The sequence below is a fragment of the Physeter macrocephalus genome, chromosome 16 (assembly GCF_002837175.3).
Source record: "Physeter macrocephalus isolate SW-GA chromosome 16, ASM283717v5, whole genome shotgun sequence".
NCBI classification, from domain to species: Eukaryota; Metazoa; Chordata; class Mammalia; order Artiodactyla; family Physeteridae; genus Physeter; species Physeter macrocephalus.
The window spans coordinates 97028783-97051384 of record NC_041229.1 but is presented as its reverse complement, the minus strand read 5'-3'; the positions used below and the strand labels follow the sequence as shown (position 1 = coordinate 97051384).

The 22602-nt window shown below is 43.3% G+C and overlaps 1 protein-coding gene across 12 annotated transcripts in view; it reads left to right on the top strand.

Annotated features, from left to right (window-relative positions):
* The window catches only part of LOC102989160 (activating molecule in BECN1-regulated autophagy protein 1), a 164135-nt gene that overhangs the window by 29593 nt on the left and 111940 nt on the right, over positions 1-22602 (top strand). For 10 of the 12 annotated variants that reach the window (XM_055091401.1, XM_055091395.1, XM_055091397.1 and 7 more), the window contains 6 exons: positions 237-490; positions 871-929; positions 2057-2240; positions 2884-3056; positions 4034-4100; positions 4638-6091. In XM_055091401.1, coding sequence (XP_054947376.1) covers positions 356-490; positions 871-929; positions 2057-2240; positions 2884-3056; positions 4034-4100; positions 4638-6091 — 2072 coding nt within the window. In that variant the 5' untranslated portion in view covers positions 237-355. The remainder of the gene's footprint in view (positions 1-236; positions 491-870; positions 930-2056; positions 2241-2883; positions 3057-4033; positions 4101-4637; positions 6092-22602) is intronic. The other 2 variants (XM_055091403.1, XM_055091402.1) reach the window with 1 other exon arrangement.

The window sequence follows — 22602 nt, the reverse complement described above, 5'->3', positions numbered from 1 at the left end:
TCCTTTAGACAGTGGTCTGTTCTTTAGATATAAGGCTGAGCTATGGAGGATATGGGAGGAATTTAAGGATGAAATATTCTTGGAAGACAAGTTCTGAGAGAAGGGTCTTTTATGAGAAGATGTCATTAAATATGAAAAGAACAGTACTTTCCTCTTTGAGCTAGAATTGTATTTGCAGTGGGAATCTTCTCTGACTGCAGAATAGATGTTCTTTGACATTAATGTCTATGCCTTAGATTTCCATGAAGGCAACTTACAAGGACCTGAATGGCCTCATTTTAGCTGCTTCAGCGTGTAGAGCTATTGCTCGCTCCTTCTCTTCCCGGGCCTGGTGTGACAGTGGCTACTGAGGACCATGAAGGTTGTTCCAGAGAAGAATGCTGTCCGGATACTCTGGGGGCGAGAACGGGGCACTCGGACCTTTGGAGCTCAGCGACTTCTGCAGGAGCTGGTGGAAGATAAAACCCGGTGGATGAAATGGGAGGGCAAGGTGAGAAAAATGGGTGTTTTTCACATAGGAGTTGTAGGGGTGACGGTTAGAATGGGGCCTTAGAATGGGTTAATGACATAGAGTTGGGGTACAATTTATTTTGTGTAGGAGAATTGATATATCTAACTTGGTTTTTTGTGGGGGGGAGGTTTTAATAAATTTAGAAGCGTAATGGGCTAGAAATATCATCTTTCTTGAGAGCTAGATATTTTTCCTGAAGGTAATTTAGATTTATCTCTCTCAATTTGTAGCTTGATCATTGTCTCCAGTTTTTAAGCTTACACTGTAAATACTAGTCTAGAATGGTTTGGTGCTTTTGAGATAGAGTGAGCCATAGTTTATAAATAATGTATTTTAACTTTTGTTTGTTTGTTTCTCAGAGAGTAGAACTGCCGGATAGTCCACGCTCTACCTTTTTATTGGCCTTCAGCCCAGACAGGTACCAAGTCCTTACCTAAACTTTACCTGAGACTTGTGACAGCATTGCTTTCTGTGTATTTGGCCTAGCTTGATCTTCCAAGTCAAATCCCTAAAGGCTCTTTTTTTTTTTTTTTTAAATTTATTTATTTATTTTTGTCTGCATTGGGTCTTCTTTGCTGCGCGCGGGCTTTCTCTAGTTGTGACGAGCGGGGGCTACTCTTGGTTACGGTGCGCAGGCTTCTCATTGCGGTGGCTTCTCTCGTTGCGGAGCACGGTCTCTAGGCGCGCAGGCTTCAGTAGTTGTGGCATGCGGGCTCAGTAGTTGTGGCTCGCGGGCTCTAGAGCGCAGACTCAGTAGTTGTGGCACACGGGCTTAGTTGCTCCGTGGCATGTGGGATCTTCCTGGACCAGGGCTCGAACCCGTGTCCCCTGCATTAGCAGGCGGATTCTTAACCACTGCACCACCAGGGAAGCCCCCTAAAGGCTCTTTGAAGCACTGAATGAACAGAGCTTTGCCAGTGTTATCAGAAAGGGAAAGAAAGTAGATGAGCAGTGCTAACCATAAAAATAATGGGAATCCCTATTCCACCAATAGGGATTCCCAACACCAATTCCCAACACCAGTCCCTGGTGGCACAGTGGTTGAGAGTCCTCCTGCCGATGCAGGGGACACGGGTTCGTGCCCTGGTCCGGGAAGATCCCACATGCCGCGGAGCGGCTGGGCCCGTGCGTCTGGAGCCTGTGCTTCGCGACAGGAGAGGCCACAGCAGTGAGAGGCCTGCGTACCGCAAAAAAAAAAATAATAATAATGGGAATAAGCAAAGGAATCTATGAACGTCGAGGATCAAAATTTGGAAAGTTTCTCAATAAGAATCCTTTGCCTGTGTGATATAAGCCACCAATGGTGTGATAGTTTTCCCTGCTGGAAAAAATAGTCTCTGAAAGGGTTATGTGTCATCTGGGGACAGAATGGAGAAGCCAAAAGTTTTTAAAGATGAGAATGTTTCTGTTGTTTGTAATGCCCAAGGCGTAGTTTTTATCATGTTGGGATGGGGAATAAGTCAGTTTTCATTTTTGTCCAAAGCTGATAAAATTTGTTACCCTCCCACATGCTTCACATTTACTTCCTCCTCTTTGATTCCCTAGGACTCTCTTGGCCTCCACCCATGTAAACCATAATATCTATATCACGGAGGTGAAGACAGGCAAGTGTGTTCATTCTCTGATTGGACACCGCCGCACTCCATGGTGTGTCACTTTTCATCCTACCATCTCAGGCCTTATTGCTTCTGGCTGCCTAGATGGGGAGGTTAGGATTTGGGATTTACACGTAAGTGTTTCCTTTTCTTTGGTACTCTAAATGCAGAGACTTGTTTACCCTTGGGTTCTTAACTCTGGAGGAGAGACTAGCCAGGTTCTTAGGACTATATCTGAGTACTTAATTCAGTAATCATTGCCTACTTACTGATATGGAGTGTAGCCGACAGCCCTCCATTCTAAGATGAACACCCTATTTAACTGTCTGCCCATTGTGACATAGTATAGGACACTCTAAGACATCTTCAGGATGGATTTCTCTTGTTTTAGATCAAGGATTGTACTGTATTCTGATCATGATCATCAAAGCAATGTGCTCCTTGTCCTGGTGACTGGCTAGTGGGTTGTTGTGCACCATGTCACGCACCAAGCTTGAGTTTTCACAGGCTACAGAAACAGGAGCTGTGTGGGTGCTCATTGCTTATGGATTGTAGATGACAAAACTGAGCTGACAGTAATGTTTTTCTGATAAAGTTGGTGACACTGTCAGATCGCTGGTTTTGTACGTTGTTTTCAGAGGACATACTTAAAGTAGGCCCTACAAGTAGTCATTTTATGTTAAATGGATCCTTTTTTTTTTTTTTTTTTTTCAAATTGACGTCTCAGTCTGCTGGCAGCTTGTAACCTAAGAATGTCTGGGATTTGTTCATTCATAGGGTGGCAGTGAAAGCTGGTTCACAGATAGCAACAATGCCATTGCCTCCCTGGCTTTCCACCCTACGGCTCAGCTCCTGCTGATTGCTACTGCCAATGAGATCCACTTCTGGGACTGGAGTCGACGGGAGCCCTTTGCCGTGGTGAAGACAGCTAGTGACATGGAACGAGTCCGGTGAGTGCTCTGCCCACCAGCAATGTCTGGCATAGGATTAACATGGCAGAGAGCATTTACGCATGCTTTCACCGAAGGAGACAGATTATTATCTCCATATTATCCCTGCTCAGGGCAGGGTGTTATCCCTATGGCTCTTCCTACTTTTTAAGCATCTGGCTAATCAGCCAGGAAGCAGTTCATATTGTTCATTTCAGCTGTTCCTTATTGACCTCATCTTCTGGTCTGTAGACTATGGCTGTTAGAATCTTTTTTAGGTTCAAAGCTATCTGGTTTGGTATACAGCCTTTTTTTTTTGTTTTTATAATCCTGAAAGGTATTCAGGTGGTGGGTAGCTTGGTGGGTAAATTGCTCATCCCTGGTTTTCTGGAAATGGAAAGTGGAGATGTAGATATGTATCTAATCTGCTAGTAGATATTTACATATTTAGCCTTCAAAATCAGCGCACATATTGCCTGAATTAAAGTCGATGCATTGTTTTCCTTTGGTCCTCTTGGTATCACAGTTGGATGTTAGCTAATTTTCTAGCCTCAGCTATGTCACTTGATGCTGAGACTGTTCCTTGTCACCAGCACTCATGCTTCCTTCCAGTGTAGCTGCTGTGTGAGGGGATACCTGAACCTGTGGCAGAGTATGGGAGCATTCTCTGCTTTACTATTATGATGGGCTCTTAGACATGAGCAGCTGTGTGCTTAATGTAACTAGCTTCTTCCTGGGATGGAAGCCCAGGTGTTTTTTGAAACTATTCTTGCGATACGTATTCCCTTATTCTGGCAAGTGTGAGGACGTAAGAAGAAGTATTGAGCTTTATTATTTTAATCTGTTTGAAAGTTTTGGAAGTCTGTAGCATTAAGTGGATACCTCGGTGATCCCACAATTGTCAGTAATGATTTCCAGACGTTTTCTCACAGGTTTCCTCTTCTCGGTTAACATAATTTCTCTCTCTGTGTCTCTGTCCGTTTCTTCTGTGCTTTCAGTCTGGTGAGATTTGATCCTCTTGGACACTACTTACTCACAGCAATTGTTAATCCCTCTAATCAGCAGGTAAGTTAGTCAGCAGTTTCAACTCTGTCTAAACTGTGAGTTATTTTCTCAACTAGTGCTCTAATTCTGATTATATTGGACTTCAATTTTCAACGTCCAAGTGTTTCTTTCCAGTCAGGATTCAAAACTAGCTTCAGACTGTATTCAAAGTTACAGCCATATCGTGACAGGGGAGTCCATTCTGAAACCCCAGTAGAAGTAACTAGGCTGTGTTGGATAACTTGTCATTCATGTGCCTCTGGCTGGTTGACATTTTGCTTCTCCTTACTGCCTCCATGTCATGGAAATGCCTTTTGTAACAGAGTTGGTTTGCCAGCTGTGCTCGTTCAAAAGTGTTGCTAATTGGAAGTGAATAATTTAATACCATATGATGATTCTGAATCTGGAACCAGTTAGTTCTCAGTACTTCAAGGATAGAGTTGTTGCCTCTCTAGAAGGGTTTTCCTTGGATGATTATCAGTAGTTTTTCTTGATTTACCTGCAAGTTCTACCTAACTACCTGGCTCTGCCCCCGCCCCACCTTGGTCCACGTTGCAGGGTGATGACGAACCAGAGATCCCCATAGATGGAACAGAATTATCGCATTACCGTCAGCGTGCCCTCCTGCAGTCACAGCCAGTGCGCCGGACGCCTCTCCTCCACAATTTCCTGCACATGCTGTCCTCCCGCTCCTCTGGCATCCAGGTGGGAGAGCAAAGCACAGTGCAAGATTCTGCCACCCCCTCACCCCCACCGCCTCCCCCTCAGCCCTCCACGGAGCGTCCCAGGACTTCCGCTTACATCCGGCTCCGACAGCGGGTCAGTTACCCCACAGCCGAGTGCTGCCAGCACCTTGGGATCCTGTGCCTTTGCAGCCGCTGCTCTGGCACTCGAGTTCCTTCCCTCTTGCCACACCAGGACAGTGTCCCCCCTGCTCCTGCCAGGGCTACTACCCCTTCCTTTTCTTTTGTACAGACCGAGCCCTTCCATCCCCCGGAGCAGGCCTCATCAGCGCAGCAGGACCAGGGCCTCCTGAACCGGCCGTCTGCCTTCAGTACAGTCCAGAGCAGCACTGCCGGCAACACGCTCCGCAACCTCAGTCTGGGTCCCACCCGTCGCTCTTTGGGAGGCCCTCTGTCTAGCCACCCTTCTAGGTATCACCGAGAAATCGCTCCCGGGCTGACAGGATCTGAGTGGACCCGGACAGTGCTCAGTCTGAACTCCCGCTCTGAGGCGGAATCCATGCCCCCGCCCAGGACCAGTGCCTCTTCGGTGAGTTTGCTGTCTGTGCTGAGACAGCAGGAAGGTGGCTCTCAAGCATCTGTGTACACTTCAGCCACAGAAGGGAGGGGTTTTCCAGCTTCAGGGTTGGCAGCTGAGTCAGATGGAGGGAATGGCTCCAGCCAAAACAACTCGGGCAGCATTCGCCATGAGCTTCAATGTGACCTGAGACGCTTCTTTTTGGAGTATGACCGGCTTCAGGAGCTGGACCAGAGCCTGAGTGGGGAAGCGCCCCAGGCCCAACAGGCCCAGGAAATGCTCAACAATAACATTGAATCCGAGAGGCCAGGCCCCTCCCACCAGCCCACACCGCACAGCAGCGAGAACAACTCCAACCTGTCCCGTGGCCACCTGAACCGCTGCCGCGCTTGCCACAATCTCCTGACCTTCAACAACGATACCCTGCGCTGGGAAAGAAGCGCACCTAACTACTCCTCTGGCGAAGCCAGCTCCTCCTGGCAGGTCCCCAGTACCTTTGAGGGCATGCCCTCTAGTGGCAGCCAGTTGCCACCTCTCGAGCGGACTGAGGGCCAAACGCCAAGCTCCAGCAGGCTGGAGTTGAGCAGCTCTGCTAGCCCGCAGGAGGAGAGGACTGTGGGGGTGGCCTTCAACCAGGAGACAGGCCACTGGGAACGAATTTACACCCAGTCCAGCAGATCTGGAACTGTGTCGCAGGAGGCCTTACATCAGGATATGACTGAGGAAAGCTCTGAGGAAGATTCACTCAGGAGGTGAGCAGATGCTTTCCTGTCTTCTCCTGTATCCCTTACTTTCCTCCTGATACCTCTTCCTTCAGTCCTGTGGGTGTTGTGGCTGGATCTGGAGTATCTGGGATCCATGCATCATGCATCTGGTTTTGATCTCCCTAGCTTCTATTGCATCTTCTTGGAAAATCTTGCTGTGGTGGCAGAAAGAGGATAAGTCCTGGCAGTATGAGTCACGTGACTCGGCTTGCTCCTTTTCTGGCTAAGCTCATGTGACGTTTAGCCTTGGAGGAGAGTTGTAGATGAGGTTAGAGAGGCATGAGGAGGTAAGACCGTTGACTTCCTCTACTCTGCTTTTTGGCCTTCTCCAAGGATTGTATGTGCAGGACTGGTTATTGTGAAACAACAAGATGTCCCAGAGAGACTAGGAAGAAGTAGTAAAAGAGAACCCTGCTTAGGACAGATTAGTATATTGGGTCTTTGATTGTGTTGCTTTGGACAAATTCTGAAACCATATCTTTTGGAACATTGCAACTTGACAAAAGGAAAAGAAAATAGTACGTATATATGTCAAGGAAAATTTTTTTTTTTTTTAGAGATATATATTTTTTGGACAGCAAGTTAGTTGCTTAGTTAAGATTCTTTGAGTAGATCTTCCAGATGGACATTCACCTCGAGGTGGAGAAGAAGAAATTCATAGAAGGAAGGCCTCTCCATACTTGGATTGGCATCCCAGGCAACTCTTTCATGGAAGAAACAGAGTGGGTGTAGTTGATCGCCCACCACATGTTCCGTGTATGGCTGTGTGCGCATCTATCTTGATTTATTAGGGACTTCTTTCTGTAATTCTGTAAAGGTCAAATCTAGCATAATCACCAACTCCCAGAATATGCCTGTTGGATCCAAACAGCATATTGCTGTGCATTACATCCTCTGTTGAAGCATCTGAAATTTCTCTGACATAAGCTTCTAGCAAGGGTGGGAATATGGATTGTGCACATAATGTACTTGTTATTTTGGGAGAATGCTTTAGAGAGTTACCCAGTTAATAAGTATTTGTTGAATTATATTTTTTTTCTAGCACTGTGCTAGGCACTGTCAGTAGTACAAAAGAAGTATAATACCTGGTCTTTGCCCACTGGCAGTATACAGTGTTGTTGTAGAGGCGAGACTTATTTACATGTAATTACATAAAAAATGTAAATGAGCCGAATGCTTCATTGTATGGTACTGAGATTAAATGTAGTCTAATTTCAGAGAAAGGGAAGGATCATCAAAGAAGGCTTTACAAGAATAAGTCTTGAAAGATGGGTAGGATTTGGAAAGGGAAAGACCTTTTTATTTTGGGGGTATAGCACATGCTAAGGGAGGAAAGGGCATGATGAATTCAGGATAATAAGTTACTTAAGGTCAGTTAGTAACGTGAACACAGGGAGACTTGGTCAGATACGAAAGATAGACGAGGTAGCTGTGATTGTTACTCTGCCCGTTTGATTGAGGCCAGTTCTGGATTAACATCTAAATTCCCAGCTTTGGAATACTTTGCCTTGCATAATGACCCCATATCAGGAGCCTGAGACTCTGTTCTTCCTTTTTGTCAAGAGAGGTGAGACAGTAGCAAGCATAGTGCCTGACATATAGTAGGCATTCAAAAAGTTTATTAAAGGTAGCCATAAAGGACTGTCTTCAGTTATTGCTCTAAAAGCCTACCAGTGCCTGTTTCACTAGCATCAGTGGGTTTGTGGTCAGCCTCTGTCCGTTCTGTTCTAGCAGGACCTCTTCATGTGTTGCTGTTCTGAGAAATACCTGAGTTGTTTAAAACAAACCCTGTTGTTTGATAATAATTAGAGATACCAATTACTAAGAGCCGGTGTTCTAGCTTTGCATTAATTATTTCTAATTTCCACAGTAACTCTGTGCAAGGCAGGTATGAAATTTCCCATATTCCAGTTGAGGAAAGAGTGGCTCAGAGAAGTCAAATTTCTTGTTAAAGGTCACATAGTAGGTTGCTGAGTGGGCATTTGAACTCCAGTGTGCATGACTAAAGATTTTTCTAGGCTGCCCTCCATGGTGTATTTCTTTTTTTCTTTTTTCTTTTTTAAAAAATTAATTAATTAATTAATTTTTGGCTGCGTTGGGTCTTTGTTGCTGCATGTGGGCTTTCTCTAGTTGAGGCGAGCGGGGGCTACTCTTCGTTGCGGTGCACGGGCTTCTCATTGTGGTTGCTTTTCTTGTTGCAGAGCACGGGCTCTAGGCACGTGGGCTTCAGTAATTGTGGCATGCGGGCTCAGTAGTTGTGGCGCACGGGCTTAGTTGCTCTGTGGCATGTGGGATCTTCCCGGACCAGGGCTTGAACCTGTGTTCCCTGTGTTGGCAGGTTGATTCTTAACCACTGTGCCACCAGGGAAGTCTCCATGGTGTATTTCTTAAAGTGATCATCTCATTTTTAGGTGAACCATTTTTATGTTTTCTTTTCACTTTTTGTTATGGAAATCTTCAAACATATAAAAATTAAAAGAAAAGTAGTATAAATGAACTCCCATATACCTATCACCTGGCTTCAAAAATTTTCAACACTCGTCTGTATTCCTTACCCACTCCCAGCCACCCAGACATCATATAATTTTGTCTGAAAATACTCTAGTATGTTTCTCTAGAGCAATTCTGTCTAATAAAATGTTCTATATCTGTGCCATCTAGTATAGTAGCTACCAACCGCATGTGGCTATTGAGCATTTGAAATGTGACTAGTGTGATCTGAGGAGCTACATTTAAATTTTAACTAATTTAAATGTAGATAGCCACGTGTGACTAATATATTAATAGTCACTTCTTTTTTTTTTTTTTTTTTGTGGTATGCGGGCCTCCCTCTGTTGTGGCCTCTCCCGTTGCGGGGCACAGGCTCCGGACGCGCAGGCTCAGCGGCCATGGCTCACGGGCCCAGCCGCTTCGCGGCATGTGGGATCCTCCCAGACCGGGGCGCGAACCCGGTTCCCCTGCATCGGCAGGCGGACGCGCAACCACTGCGCCACCAGGGAAGCCCCAATAGTCACTTCTTAATAAAGTAGGCCATTTAAAACCCAGGAACTATTAAGGATCTATCAGAAGTTTTTGTAGGCAAAAAGTAGTATGTGTTTGTGGTTTAAATAAAAAAGTTCAAGCATTTAGAAATGTTATGTTGTAGAAAATGAAGTCCCTTGTCATCTTGCTGTAAACAGTTATATATATATACACACACACACACACACACACACACACACACACGCTTTTTAAATTTTAAAATATACAAATGCACAGTTCTCATTGTAAAATAGTATATTAATCCAGTGGTTACATTATTTATGGAGTTGCTTTTCAGATGAGCTTGAATGAGGTGTACCACGAGGGTTTACAGCCTACTCAAAAATGAGGTATCTTGTAAAATATTCTAAGTGCACACCCATTAAAGAAGGGCCACCACTTCCTCATAAACTGAGGGGCTGCATTCTGGTATAAATTACTAATATATACTTGTGTTAATCGGCATCTTCTACCACCTTCTGAAGGTCCAGTGTTCTCTGGCTGATGAGCAACCTTGCTTGGATTTCCCCAGCAGGTGTCACTGTTGGGCTAGGCTGGCAGGGAAGAGAAGGTGTCCTTACTGTGTGTGTGCACACCTACTTGAAGGGAGGGGGTTTATTCTTCAGTCTTGTAGTAGGAGATGGACTAAGGAAGCATGTTTTGATCCTTGGTGTTGCTGATATAATCTATAGTGTTTTCAGATAGTGAGAATATGAAGCAAAAGTGTGTATTTCAATGTAGCTCTATGTTGCTGAACAGTGATGCATGGTTTATCTCCTTTTGCCTCTGGGCAGTGGAAGGTGACTGTCTCTATGTAGTCTGACTCCAGGTTACAGTTTATAACTTGGATGGCAGGCCCTTTGCTTCACCATGAGAAGCTTCTTTTGGGGTCTGATAGCCCAGGACTTAGCAGGAGAAGATGAGGGTGTTGGGGCTTCTTGCAACAGGGTCCCTGTGGCCTTGAAAAGCTGGTATTAGGGAAAAAAAGAAAATTATTTAAATGGCATCTTAAAACTGGAGAAAACCTAGAGTTTATTTAGACCAGTGTCTGTCTCTGTCTCTTTTTCTAATTGATGAGAAAACTTAGATGCAGAGAGGGGAAGTGACTTTTTAAAGAGGTGCTTGTAGCGAAGATGGGAGTCAAACTCCTGGGTCCTAAAGAGGGCACTCTTTCCTCTTCTTCATTTGAAATTAGTGCTTTCACACATAAGTTTTCTCTGTCAAAACTTCTATTGCTCCTGTAGATCATTGCCTGAGGGGACTCTTCAGTTGACTTTCTTTGTAAAAAATTGGAGCTCTAGGGCTACCCTGGTGGCGCAGTCGTTGAGAGTCCGCCTGCCGATGCAGGGGACACGGGTTCGTGCCCCGGTCCGGGAAGATCCCACATGCCATGGAGCAGCTAGGCCCGTGAGCCATGGGCCGCTGAGCCTGAGCGTCCGGAGCCTGTGCTCCGCAACGGGAGAGGCCACAACAGTGAGACGCCCGTGTACCGCAAAAAAAAAAAAAAAATTGGAGCTCTGATAGATCGTTTGTAATTATTGTCACTGGGTAAATGTAATCAACATGATGTTTCTAGGGATACAGGAGAAACACTGTTTTAGTTATTTGCCATAGAACTGCATTGATTAGTCCTTTTATTTATTATCGTTTTAAAAAATATTTTTTTGGTTGCACCGTGAGGCATGAGGGATCTTACTTCCCCGACTAGGGCTCGAACCCGCGCCCCTCGCGTTGGAAGCACGGAGTCTTAAATACTGGACCACCAGGGAAGTCCTGATTAGTCCTTTTAAAGTGATCCCAGTTAGGGAAGTTCACTGTTAAAATCTCAACAATTGGGGTATCAAATTTGGGCTAAATCTTCCCTAACTAAAATTGTTACTTCATTCCTTCTCCAGATAGGTAACAAGGCCTTGTGTCTGAAGTATTTACTAAGATCAAGTGTGTTCTGAGAACAGACATCTCTTGATCTGTACTTTCCCTTATGATAGCTGAAGATTGGGGAAGACATTCATGGTTACAAGCATAAAATTTGACCCAGAACCTCGAAAGTTAGAATTGAAAGCCCTCATTAGATTTCTATGTTGTTGTTGTTGTTTTTTTAATTATTTAATTTTGGCTGCTTGGGTCTTCATTGCTGCACGCAGACTTTCTCTAGTTGCGGCAAGCGGGGGCAACTATTCGTTGCCGTGCGGGGGCTTCTCATTACCGTGGCTTCTTGTTGTGGAGCACGGGCTCTAGGTGTGTGGGCTTCAGTAGTTGTGGCATGCGGGCTCAGTAGTTGTGGCTCGTGGGCTCTAGAGCGCAGGCTCAGTAGTTGTGGCCCACGGGCTTAGTTAGTCCGCGACATATGGGATCTTCCCAGATCGGGGCTCAAACCTATGTCCCCTGAGTTGGCAGGCGGATTCTTAACCACTGCGCCACCAGGGAAGTTCCGAGATTTCTATGTTTTTTTAAGACTTTTGTGAGGGAATTGCTTTGTTGGAGCAGCCTGAAACCTCTTGAGGCTTCATGGGCCAGCTAACTTGCTTGAGCCCTCAATCCTTCAGCTCTAGTCACATGGGGATTCTCCTTGGAGCGACAGCAGAACATTGTTGATGGAGGGAAATGCATGAATGACTATGTCCATGGGGCTAGTCACAGGTCCACAAGAGGGAGAAGGCAAAGTAGATATTAGGAAAGTACCAGTCTTCTCAGCATGATTGTAATATAGATGAGGTTCCATCTCAAGTAGTTCTTCTGTGCCACTGACCTGAGTCTACAGGGTTTTGGGAAACCTTCTCTGATTGCCCCAAATGATCACTTTCTCTTCTTTGCTGTTTGTGTACTACATATAGATACTTCCTTGTAGTATTGCACCTATGACAGAGAAATATTTGTTTCTCTTTTTGTCAGTGAGCACCCTGAAGGCAGTGATTGTGTCTGTATCCCTACTGTACCTAGAATACTACCTGGCACAATGTAGGTGCTCAATAAATGTTAGTCATATTGAACAAATGGAATTGACATTACATCCTCTGTGATTCAGTATGCAGTGTATATCCTTTTTGGCTTTCTTAGTAAAAGAGAAAAAAAATCATTATATCACATCCTTAGTCTTCTAGAGAGTTCTTGGCTCAGTGAATACTGTTGAATAAATGAAGTGGCATAACTAGAGTTGCATGTGGTAGACACCTTCTATAACTTGAGCTCAGGTGACCTAAAATTTGTTCTCTGCTGTTTCACCATTCAGCCATGTTTCTAGCTTGTGTATTGGTTTTGCTGAGGGCTGTAATAAGTCTTAATGCACCTGGTCAGCTGTCCTTCATATCGGCTCCCACTGATGACTCAGGGCCTGCACACTCCTGAGCATCATCTACAGGTTCCTCTTGAGACCATTGTGTTGTTGGTCTTGGCTTGGCATCTCAGTGATATTAATATCTTTGGCAGTCAGTGCTTTTGTTTTGTTTTTTTCCTTCTTTAATACTCTCTGCAGTCTCAATGATGGAATACTTGATCTTGATAAAGTTCAAATTAGATGTGAATAAGCCAAATTAGATGTGATTGTTCTGTTTCCCATTGGTGGTTTATGTTTCTTTTAGTTTCTGTGGAAAGCTTTCACTGAACTTGCTTAGAAGTAGGATGATTGGGGATTGAGGAAAACAGGTTCTCATCTTTTTTCATTTTGGGGGTCTGAGCATTATTAGAATGAATCTTTTTTTAAAAATTACTTTATTTAATGTATTTTATTTTTGGCTGCATTGGGTCTTCGTTGCCGCACGCGGGCTTCCTCTAGTTGCAGGGAGCGGGACTACTCTTCATTGCAGCGCGCCGGCTTCTCATTGCGGTGGCTTCTCTTGTTGCAGAGCAAGGGCTCTAGGTGCGTGGGCTTCAGTAGTTGTGGGCGTGGGCTCAGTAGTTGTGGCACGCGGACTCTAGAGCACAGGCTCAGTAGTTGTGGCACACAGGCTTAGTTGCTCCGCGGCATGTGGGATCTTCCCAGACCTGGGCTCGAACCTGTGTCCCCTGCATTGACAGGCAGATTCTTAACCACTGCGCCACCAGGGAAGCCCTAGAATGAATCTCTTTTAGATTTGAAATGATTTTAGTTTGTTTCCCCCCGCCCCCCCCGCCACAGGGGGCAGAATCCTTATATTAAGAACGAGTTTTGCTTTACCTCTAATTATGCCCCCCCAAAATTGGTGGACTCGTTGTCTTTTGATATGCAAATTAAAATAAGCCCTTCCTAACTTTTGAGTTTTTACTCAGAAATTTGGGATTTGAGGACAAAGAAAAGGGAAGAATCCTTAACCAAGGGAATTTAATATGTGGACGGGCAAATCATGACTTGTTCCTTCTGGGAAAAGAGAGAACCAGGTATTGAGAAATCAGAAAGGAGACAAAGCTGATGGCGGAATTAAGCAGCTTAGTTTTAAGAGTAAGGGAAGCCGGGGGAAGATAAACCCAGGCTTTAAAGGAGGAAGCTCCTGTGAGGGAGCGTGGCTCTTGTTATAACCCTGGGAATTGGGCTGGTGAAATAATTACTCTGATTGATCGATTCATTCGTTCCTAAGGTTGACAAATGTTTGCTAAGTACCTACTGTGTACCATATACTATTTAAGTACCAGCAAGAAGTCTCTTATTCTAATGAGAGAAAGAAAATAAACACATAAATAAAATATCTAGTATGCCAGATGGTGTTAAATTCTATGGAGAAAAATATTTGAAAATGTAGGTGTTTCTGGGGTGGAAGTTTGTAGTGTTAAATAGGGTCATCAGAGGAAGTCTGGTAAGGTGACATTGGAGCAGACACCTCTTCCTTCCTTCAAGCAAGTAAGGGAGTAAACTCTGTATACATTGGGGGCAAGGGCATTCTAGGCAGAGAAGGACAAATGCAAAATCCCTGAAATGCTTGGCTGGAGCACAGTGAAGGATGGAGTGATAGAAGATGAAGTTAGAGAGGTAATGGGGACCAGATTATGCAGTCCTTCTAAGATATTTAAGGGATTTTACATCTTACTCTGAGTGATTTAGGAAGCCTTGGGAAGTGGAGTAGCATGATCTTATATTTTAAAAGGATCATGTGGCTGCTGATTGACAATAGACTGAAGAGGCTCTGCTAAATAGGGTAAATTAAAGTTAAGCCAACATCACACACTTTTAGATTAATTTGTGTCTTGATTCTGTGGTGAAAACCAGAAGGCGGGAGTCAATGATTGTGTCAGAATTAGAAGGGCCTTAAATGTTTGGATGAAGAGTTGCCAAATAAATAAAGAAATAAAGCCTCTTGGCAGGCATATTATCTGCAACAAAGCTACGCCCATCCCCCAAGCATGACAGCATGTTATTAAAACTGTGAGGAAGGGAGAGCCTGAAAAATTTGTAGTCAGCAAGGTATCATAAATGGAATTTTGAGATGCCTGTTTTGTCTGCTTACAAAACAAATACAAATTCATTTGTAAAAATTCAAACATAGAAATGTGTGATTTATCTATCTATAGTGAATGTCCTCTGCAGTGCTGACCACTGTTAGCAATTTGTGTGTTAACTTCAGAATTTTTTCTCTGCAAATGAAAGCACTTTTTTTAATTTATAAAAATGGGGGCTTCCCTGGTGGCACAGTGGTTAAGAATCCGCCTGCAAATGCAGGGGACACGGGTTCGATCCCTGGTCCGGGAAGATCCCACATGCCGTGGAGCAACTAAGCCCGTGTGCCACAACTACTGAGCCTGCGCTCTAGAGCTCATGAGCCACAGCTACTGAGCCCACGTGCCACAACTACTGAAGCCCGTGTGCCTAGAGCCCGTGCTCCACAACAAGAGAAGCCACCGCAATGAGAAGGCCACACACCACAACGAAGAGTAGCCCCCACTCACCACAACCAGAGAACAGCCCACGTGCGGTAAAGACCCAACGCAGCCAAAAATAAAATAAATAAAATAAATAAATTTATTTTAAAAAATAAAAAATAAAAATGGGATCATACTAAACCTACTCTTCCACCGTTTACATATTTCACTTAATATGTCATGGACATTTTTCCATGTTGATGTGTGTAGATCTGCTACATTCTTTTTAAAAATGACATTGTATTCCAACAATTGGATGCACCATAATTAAACAAGTCCTCTGTTGATAGAATCTGTATTGTTTTTGGTTTTTGCGTGCAGAAACAATGCTGTAGCATCTTTGTGTACTTGTGCAGGTGTCTCTAGAGGAGGATGAATTTTCAGAACTACAATTGCTGGGGCTGAAGAGTATGAACATTGTTAATGGTGAAAATTAATTTTATTCATTATTACTAATTTAAAATGTATAAAATGATATTTTCTATTTTAGTGAGCGTAATTTCATAGATATTCATAATTTCATAGATTAGAACTCCTAATCCTGTGTTTTTTCCCCTCCCATAAGGTCTTACGTTTCTTAGTTGTAAATCCTACCACCGGGTTTTTCAGGAATCTGATCCTCAAGGTTGAGAAGGACTTCTAACATATGCCACCTGGAGGTGTTCATGTACGTTTCTTCTCCAGTAGCCTTGTATGAGGGAGACTTGGTTCCATCTTTGACATTCACTTAACTTACTGGCTTTGGGCCACCTAGTCTTCCTGCCCTTGTTAAATGATTGAGAGAGTTCCGATATTTCTTGCCCCATCATAAGGCAGTAACATTTAGATATTTAAGTTATTTGTTTTCGGGGATAGTTAGAAAACCCACTTCTCTCTTTGGCAATGTGAGGGTGAGGGTAGAGTAGAAGAGAGGGTACCATTGCTGTTGATCTTTTTCCCCTTCTCTGCTCATCTGCCCAACTAAGTCACTCTGTATTTGAGCCTCTGAATTCTGAGTGTGATCCCTGGTTGTATCCTCTGTTTCAGTGACTAGGACTTTTTCTGTGAAGGGCAAGTTTGTAAATATTTTAGGCTTTGTGTAGGCCATATGGTCTCTGTTGCAAATACTGAACTTTGCCATTGTAGCGCGAAAGTAGCCATAGACAATAGGTAAGTGAATAAGTATGGCTGTGTGCCAATAAACTTTACTTACGGACACAAATGTGATTTTTATATAATTTTCACGTGTCATGAAATATTCTTCTTTTGATGTTTTTCAGCTATTTAAAAATATAAAAACCATTCTTAGCATATGGGCTATACAAAAACAGGCAGTAGGCCAGATTTGGCCTACAGACCATGGCTTGCCAATCCCTGCTTTATGTGAATATGACTTGGAATGGAAGAGAGTTGGATGCTATAGTAATAAAAGGCATTATGATAAGGAGGGCCCTGGAAGAGGTAGGGAGGGGACCCCTGCACTTGTCTCTCTCTGTACTTTGGACTAGATGTCCTAAGTATTGGCTCTTGTAAGATTCTTTGACGGTTAAGAGCAGGCTTAAGTGCATGAAGAGTTTCTTGTTTCCTCTGCTTTCTGCCCTGAAGCAAGGTTTTCTAACCTTGCTGTATATCATCTGTCTTGAGAATTGTTTGCGAGGAGGCTTGCCCTGGTGTTAGGGAGGGTGTGAGCCTCCAGGTCCTCCAGGCAGTATGCTTGACAGGCAGCCCTTCCCCCACTGCAGGTCAAATTAACACCTGTTGGGCTGATCTAAATTATCCCCCATCATCCCTCTGTCTGGGGCTGAATGGTGTAGAGCAGGCTGTGTGCTTTGTATACACACTGAGAACTTGAAAACATGTAATCGCTTCTGTCAGCTCAGAGTGTTGGGAGTGCCACAGGGACTACAGTGGGATCTATGTGTACTGCAAATATATTTGGAGCAATTTCCCATTTTCCCCCCTTCAGATCCCCTTCTCTACTGTTACCTGTTCAGAGTAGTGCTCTAAAGGATGCGTTGGAGGTTTTGCTAAGACAATAACACCAGGTGTATGGGGTTCTGTTTGCATAATATATTTTGCTTATCGTAATCGGTCCCAGCCCATTAGAGCTGTGCAGGTAGCTTCTCCTCCTCCTCTAGGATTTCTTATATATTTATGGGGAGGAGGAGGATCCAGTACATCATCTGCTCCTTCTTGGAAGCACTCCTGACAATGTGTTCACATGAGCAAATTTGGCTTTAGCAGGTGGGCCTGTTTTATTAGCCCAGAGATTGCAAAATAACCTTCAGGTACATTTGTTTGGCCCTCATGATGTCACTAAAAATTTCAGTTTTTTCTACATAAATCCAGATTTCTGGATTCTCTTGAAAAAAAAAATTAGATCTGGCTTACATTCCCACATAATAACAATCAGCAGGAGTTGAGTAGTTGTTGCCCCTTTAGTCAAGGTGTGGACTTTCTTTGTGCCTTAGTCTGCACTGGGCTGACTTCAGCCATTTACGTTTCCTGCTTAATTCCAATTTTGTGTTGGTTACCACTGCATTCATTAGCTCAAGAAGGTCTTCTTAAGTTCCCTACCCCTTGTCTCCACGAGGGGGAGGCACTGGACATGGCAGTACTCTCTCCTCTACCCCACCCATCCTGCCTAATTCACGCACAAAGGGCTCCCCTGCTGGCAGTAGGCTGACATGCTGACAGCCCCCTCACCTGAAAAGCTGCCTGACTTTTTAATAGCAACAATTAATAAACTCCTCCTTTGTTTCCAAAGAGGGAAGGTGGGGGTGCCAAGCTTATTTGCTGGCTGGGGCACCGTTCAGTGAGCAGACCTCTGTCATGTCAGGTTATGCAGTATGAAAGTAACCTTCCTTTTCATGATGAACTATGTGAAATCTTGGACAAGAATGTCTGCACCTCTCCCTGTGAGCAGAGTGCCTTGGACAGAGGGGTGGGTTTCAGTGAAAAACCCGATTGATTTGGATGTCGCCCGCCAGAAAATTAAAATCAAGTTAGAGCAAGAGTAGAAACTTGTAATAATAAAGGAATCAAAGGCTGAAAGTATGACCTTGTCATAGAAGGAGAATTGCAGCTTGTTAACATTGTGCTCTTTTCCTTTGCTGCATCAGAGAGTATGAGTTTGAATCTTTTTGCCTCTTTGCCTTTTTTCCTCCCTTACACATGTTCATATACGTTTCTCAATTTTCCTCTATCTCCCTGCTGTCTCCTTGGATCACTTCACCTCAGCAAGGTGGCTTTTATCCTTTCCTTTCTTTGTTCTGGTGGCAAATGTAACCTATTTTGGAGGTCTTTTTTCTTACTGTGATAAAAAAACATAAATTTACCCTCTTAAATTTTAAATGTACAGTGTTGTTAAATCTATGCACATAGTTGTACAGCAGATCTCTAGAACTTTTTCTCCCTGCGAGAGTGAAATGCTCATTGAACAATTGTCATTTCCCCCTCCCTCCATCCCCTGGCAACCATGATTCAGTTTTCTTTTTCTGTGAGTTTGATTGCTTTAGATCCTCATATAAGTGGAATCATGCAGTATTTGTCTTTTGGTGATTGGCTTATTTCACTTAGCGTAATGTCCTCAAGGTTCATCCATGTTGTAGCATATGACAGGATTTTCTCCTTTGTAAATGCTGAATAATATTCAGTTGTGTATATATACCACATTTTCTTTATCCATTCATCTGTGGATGGACCTTTAGGTTGCTTCCACATCCTGGCTACGTGAATAATTCTGTAATGAACATGGGTGTTCAAATATCTCTTTAAGATTCTGTTTTCAATTCCCTTGGATATATACGGAGAAGTAGTATTGCTGGGTCCTACAGTAGTTATATTTTTAATTTTTTGAGGAACTTCTATGATGCTTGTCATAGCAGCTGCACCATTTTACAGTTCTACCAACAGTGTGCAAGGGTTCCAATTTCTCCACATCCTTGCCAACATTGTTATTTTCTGTTTGGGTTTTTTTTTTTTGTTTGTTTTTGGAGATTGGCATCTTAGCATGCATGAGATGATATGTCATTGTGGTTTATTTGCATTTCCCTGATGATAAGTGATGTTGAGCATCTTTTCATATGGTTGTTGGCCATTTGTATATATTCTTTGGATAACTGTTTATTCAAGTCCTTTGCCCATATTTTAATTGGGTTTTTGGTTGTTGTTATTATTAAATTGTAGGAGTTCTTTATATATTCTGGATATTAACTCCTTATCTGATAAATAGCTTACAAACATTTTGTCCTATTCTGTAGATTGCCTTTTTATTCTGTTGTTTCCTTTGCTTAAGTTTTAAAAGTTTGATGCAGTCCCAGTTGTCTATTTTTGTTTTTGTTAACCGTGGTTTTTTTGTGTCTAGTATCTAAGAAATCATTGCCTATTCCAATGTTTTAAAACTTTTCCCCTATATTTTCTTCTGTGAGTTTTATAGCTTCAGGTCATATGTTTAGATTTTTAATACATTTTGACTTAATTTTTATCTGTGGCATAAGATAATGGACAATCTTCATTCTTCTGCATGTGGATAGCCAGTTTTCCCAGTACCGTTTGTTGGAAAGACTGTCCTGCCCTCATTGTGTAGTCTTGGCACCCTTGTCAAATATCATTTGCCCATACACACAAGGGTTTATATCTGGGCTCTCTATTCTGTTCCATTGGTCTATATGTTTGTCTTTATGCCAGTACCATACTGTTTTAATTGCTATAGCTTTATAATATGTTTTGAAACCAGGACAAGTTAGGCCTCCAGCTTGGTTCCTCTTTCACAAGATTGTTTGGCTATGCAGAGCTCTTTTTGAGATTCCATATGAATTTTGGGATTTTTTTTTTTTTTTCTCTTTCTGCAAAAAAAAAAAAAAAAAAAAGAGAAAAAAATGCCATTGGGATTTTGATGGGGATTGCATTGAATCTGTAGATTGCTTTGGGTATTATGGACATTTTAACAATGTTAAGTCTTCCAATCCATGAACATGGGATGTCTTTCTTTTTATTTGTGTCGTTAATTTTTTTCAGCAGTGTTTTATAGTTTTCAGTGTACAAACCTTCCACCTCTTTGGTTAAATTTATTCCTAAGTATTTTATTCTTTTTGACACTGTTGTAAGTAGGATTGTTTTCTTAATTTTCTTTTTAGCAGATGTAACCCTTTTAAAACTAAGACAAGAAGAAACTCTTTTTTTTTTTTTTTTTTAACTTTAGTGTTTTCCCAGAAGTCTAGCACTCTTTCTTTTCTTCATGCTTTTCTGATTCCTTTTTATGCTTGTCTCTTTTGAGTTCTCAAAATTGAGGCAGAAGCTGGGCTGGTCATTTTCTGCTAGCTCCTTGAAGGCAAAGGACCATTGCTGTAATGGTCATCCTAACAGAGTTACTGAACTTTTAAAAATATTTTTAGGGCTTCCCTGGTGGCACAGTGGTTGAGAGTCCGCCTGCCGATGCAGGGAACACGGGTTCGTGCCCCGGTCCGGGAAGATCCCACATGCCGCGGAGCGGCTGGGCCCGTGAGCCATGGCCGCTGAGCCTGCGCGTCCGGAGCCTGTGCTCCGCAACAGGAGAGGCCACAACAGTGCGAGGCCCGCATACCGTAAAAAAAAAAAAATTAAAAAGAATTTAATTTAATTTTAAAAATTTATTTATTTTATTTATTTTTGGCTGTGTTGGGTCTTCGTTGCTGCATGCGGGCTTTCTCTAGTTGTGGCGAGTGGGGGCTGCTCTTTGTTGCGGTGCGTGGGCTTCTCATTGCAGTCCAGTCTTGTTGCCAAGCACGGGCTCTAGGCACGTGGGCTTCAGTAGTTGTGGCACGTGGGCTCAGTAGTTGTGGCTCTCAGGCTCTAGAGCTCAGGCTTAGTAGTTGTGGCACACGGGCTTAGTTGCTCCGCGGCATGTGGGATCTTCCCTGACCAGGGCTCGAACCCATGTCCCCTGCATTGGCAGGCGGATTCTTAACCACTGCACTACCAGGGAAGCCCCCCATTTTTTAAAAAAATTAAAGTATAGTTCATTTACAAAGAGTTGCTGAATTTATAGTCCCTCCTAGAGCAACTAAATTTGGCAGCTGTGTTAGATGGTACTATTTTGGGTGGGGTAAGGTATATGTGAGAGAGAGAGAGACGGAGGAAGAGAGAGAGGTGTAGATACATCAGAATGTGTTTGTCGTGTGATCTTTGGCCAGTGGTTCTCAAAGTGTGGTCTTCAGACCAGGAACATCAGCATCTCCTGCTGATGTTAGAAATGGTTTCTGGGCTCATTCCAGAGCTACTGCATCAGAAACTTGGGGTGGGAGGTGTGCAGTCTGCGTTTTTAACAAGCTCTCCAGATGATTTTGATATGCACTAAGTTAGAGAATACTAACTGGGTTTTAGGCCATCCAGGAATTCTTAACATCGCAACCACCACCTCCTCCCTAAATCTGTAGTGTACTAAAATTCCTTTGCATTATCCATTACCTTTGTTTTTCCTTTTGCTCCTGTCCCATGTGTGATGCAGTGTTACTTTAACTCTCATAGTCTCCTTAGGTTCCCCCTCTTTTCTTGTCATGTATTCTAATAGAAGGATTAGGATTTGAGCAACTTTGGATTCAAATTCTGGCCCTATTGTGTGACCCTGGGCAGATTAAATATCCTCTCTGAACCTCAGTTATAAAATCGTTGTTATGCAGGTTAAATGAGTTAAGCATCAGTTGCTTTTACATTTTTAGATGCTCAAGAAATGCCAGCTCTTTTCTCTCTTTCTCCATTATTACTCTGCTCAAAAAACAAACAAACAGAAAAAACCCAAAAAGGAAACAAAAACTCCTTTTGCCATGGCACATTCCCTACAGGTCATTTTCTTTTGTATCTGTTAGTATCGTGTGGTTTTTTTTTTTTGGACTTCAGTCTTCATGGTCTATCTATGAAATCTCACCATGTAAAATTGGAGTAAACCAAGTACATAAAAATGTGAGGTGCTGTATAAAGGAAAGGGTAAGGAATGGCTATTGTGATAGGGCTAGTGCCAGTTACTCCCATTAGTCACTTGCAGCAGACTCAATGAGATTCTATTTGAGAAAGTGCAATAATACAGAAAGTAGTTTGGCCCATAGCAAGGGAATGGGATATTATCTTCATTTTTCCTGCACTCTATTATAATGATCTGTGCAAAAGAAACTGTTTGCCTCTTGATAAGAGAGGGAGTACAAATAGCCTTAGTTTTCCCAATTCTAGGGTCACCTTCAATATTGAGAGGGAGCCATCCAGGGCAGAAGTGTGTTTCAGAAAGGAAGAGAGCCTGATTGAGACAGGTAGAAAAGAGTAGAAAGTCTTTCTAAATTGACATTCACCCTTTTGACCAGTACCAAGACCTCATGCTTTGGACAGTGAGCAAGTCTGCACTGAGTTTTATTGTTTAAGGTCCCTTTCCAAATGTCTTGTTTGGTGTTTTGTTTTGGTAGCCGAGTTTCCATTGTAAACTAACTTTTTGTTTTATTTTATTTTTTTTTGCGGTACGCGGGCCTCTCACTGCTGTGGCCTCTCCCGTTGCGGAGCACAGGCTCCGGACGCACGGGCTCAGCGACCATGGCTCACGGGCCCAGCCGCTCTGCGGCATGTGGGATCCTCCCGGACCGGGGCACGAACCCGTGTCCCCTGCATCGGCAGGTGGACTCTCAACCACTGCGCCACCAGGGAAGCCCTAA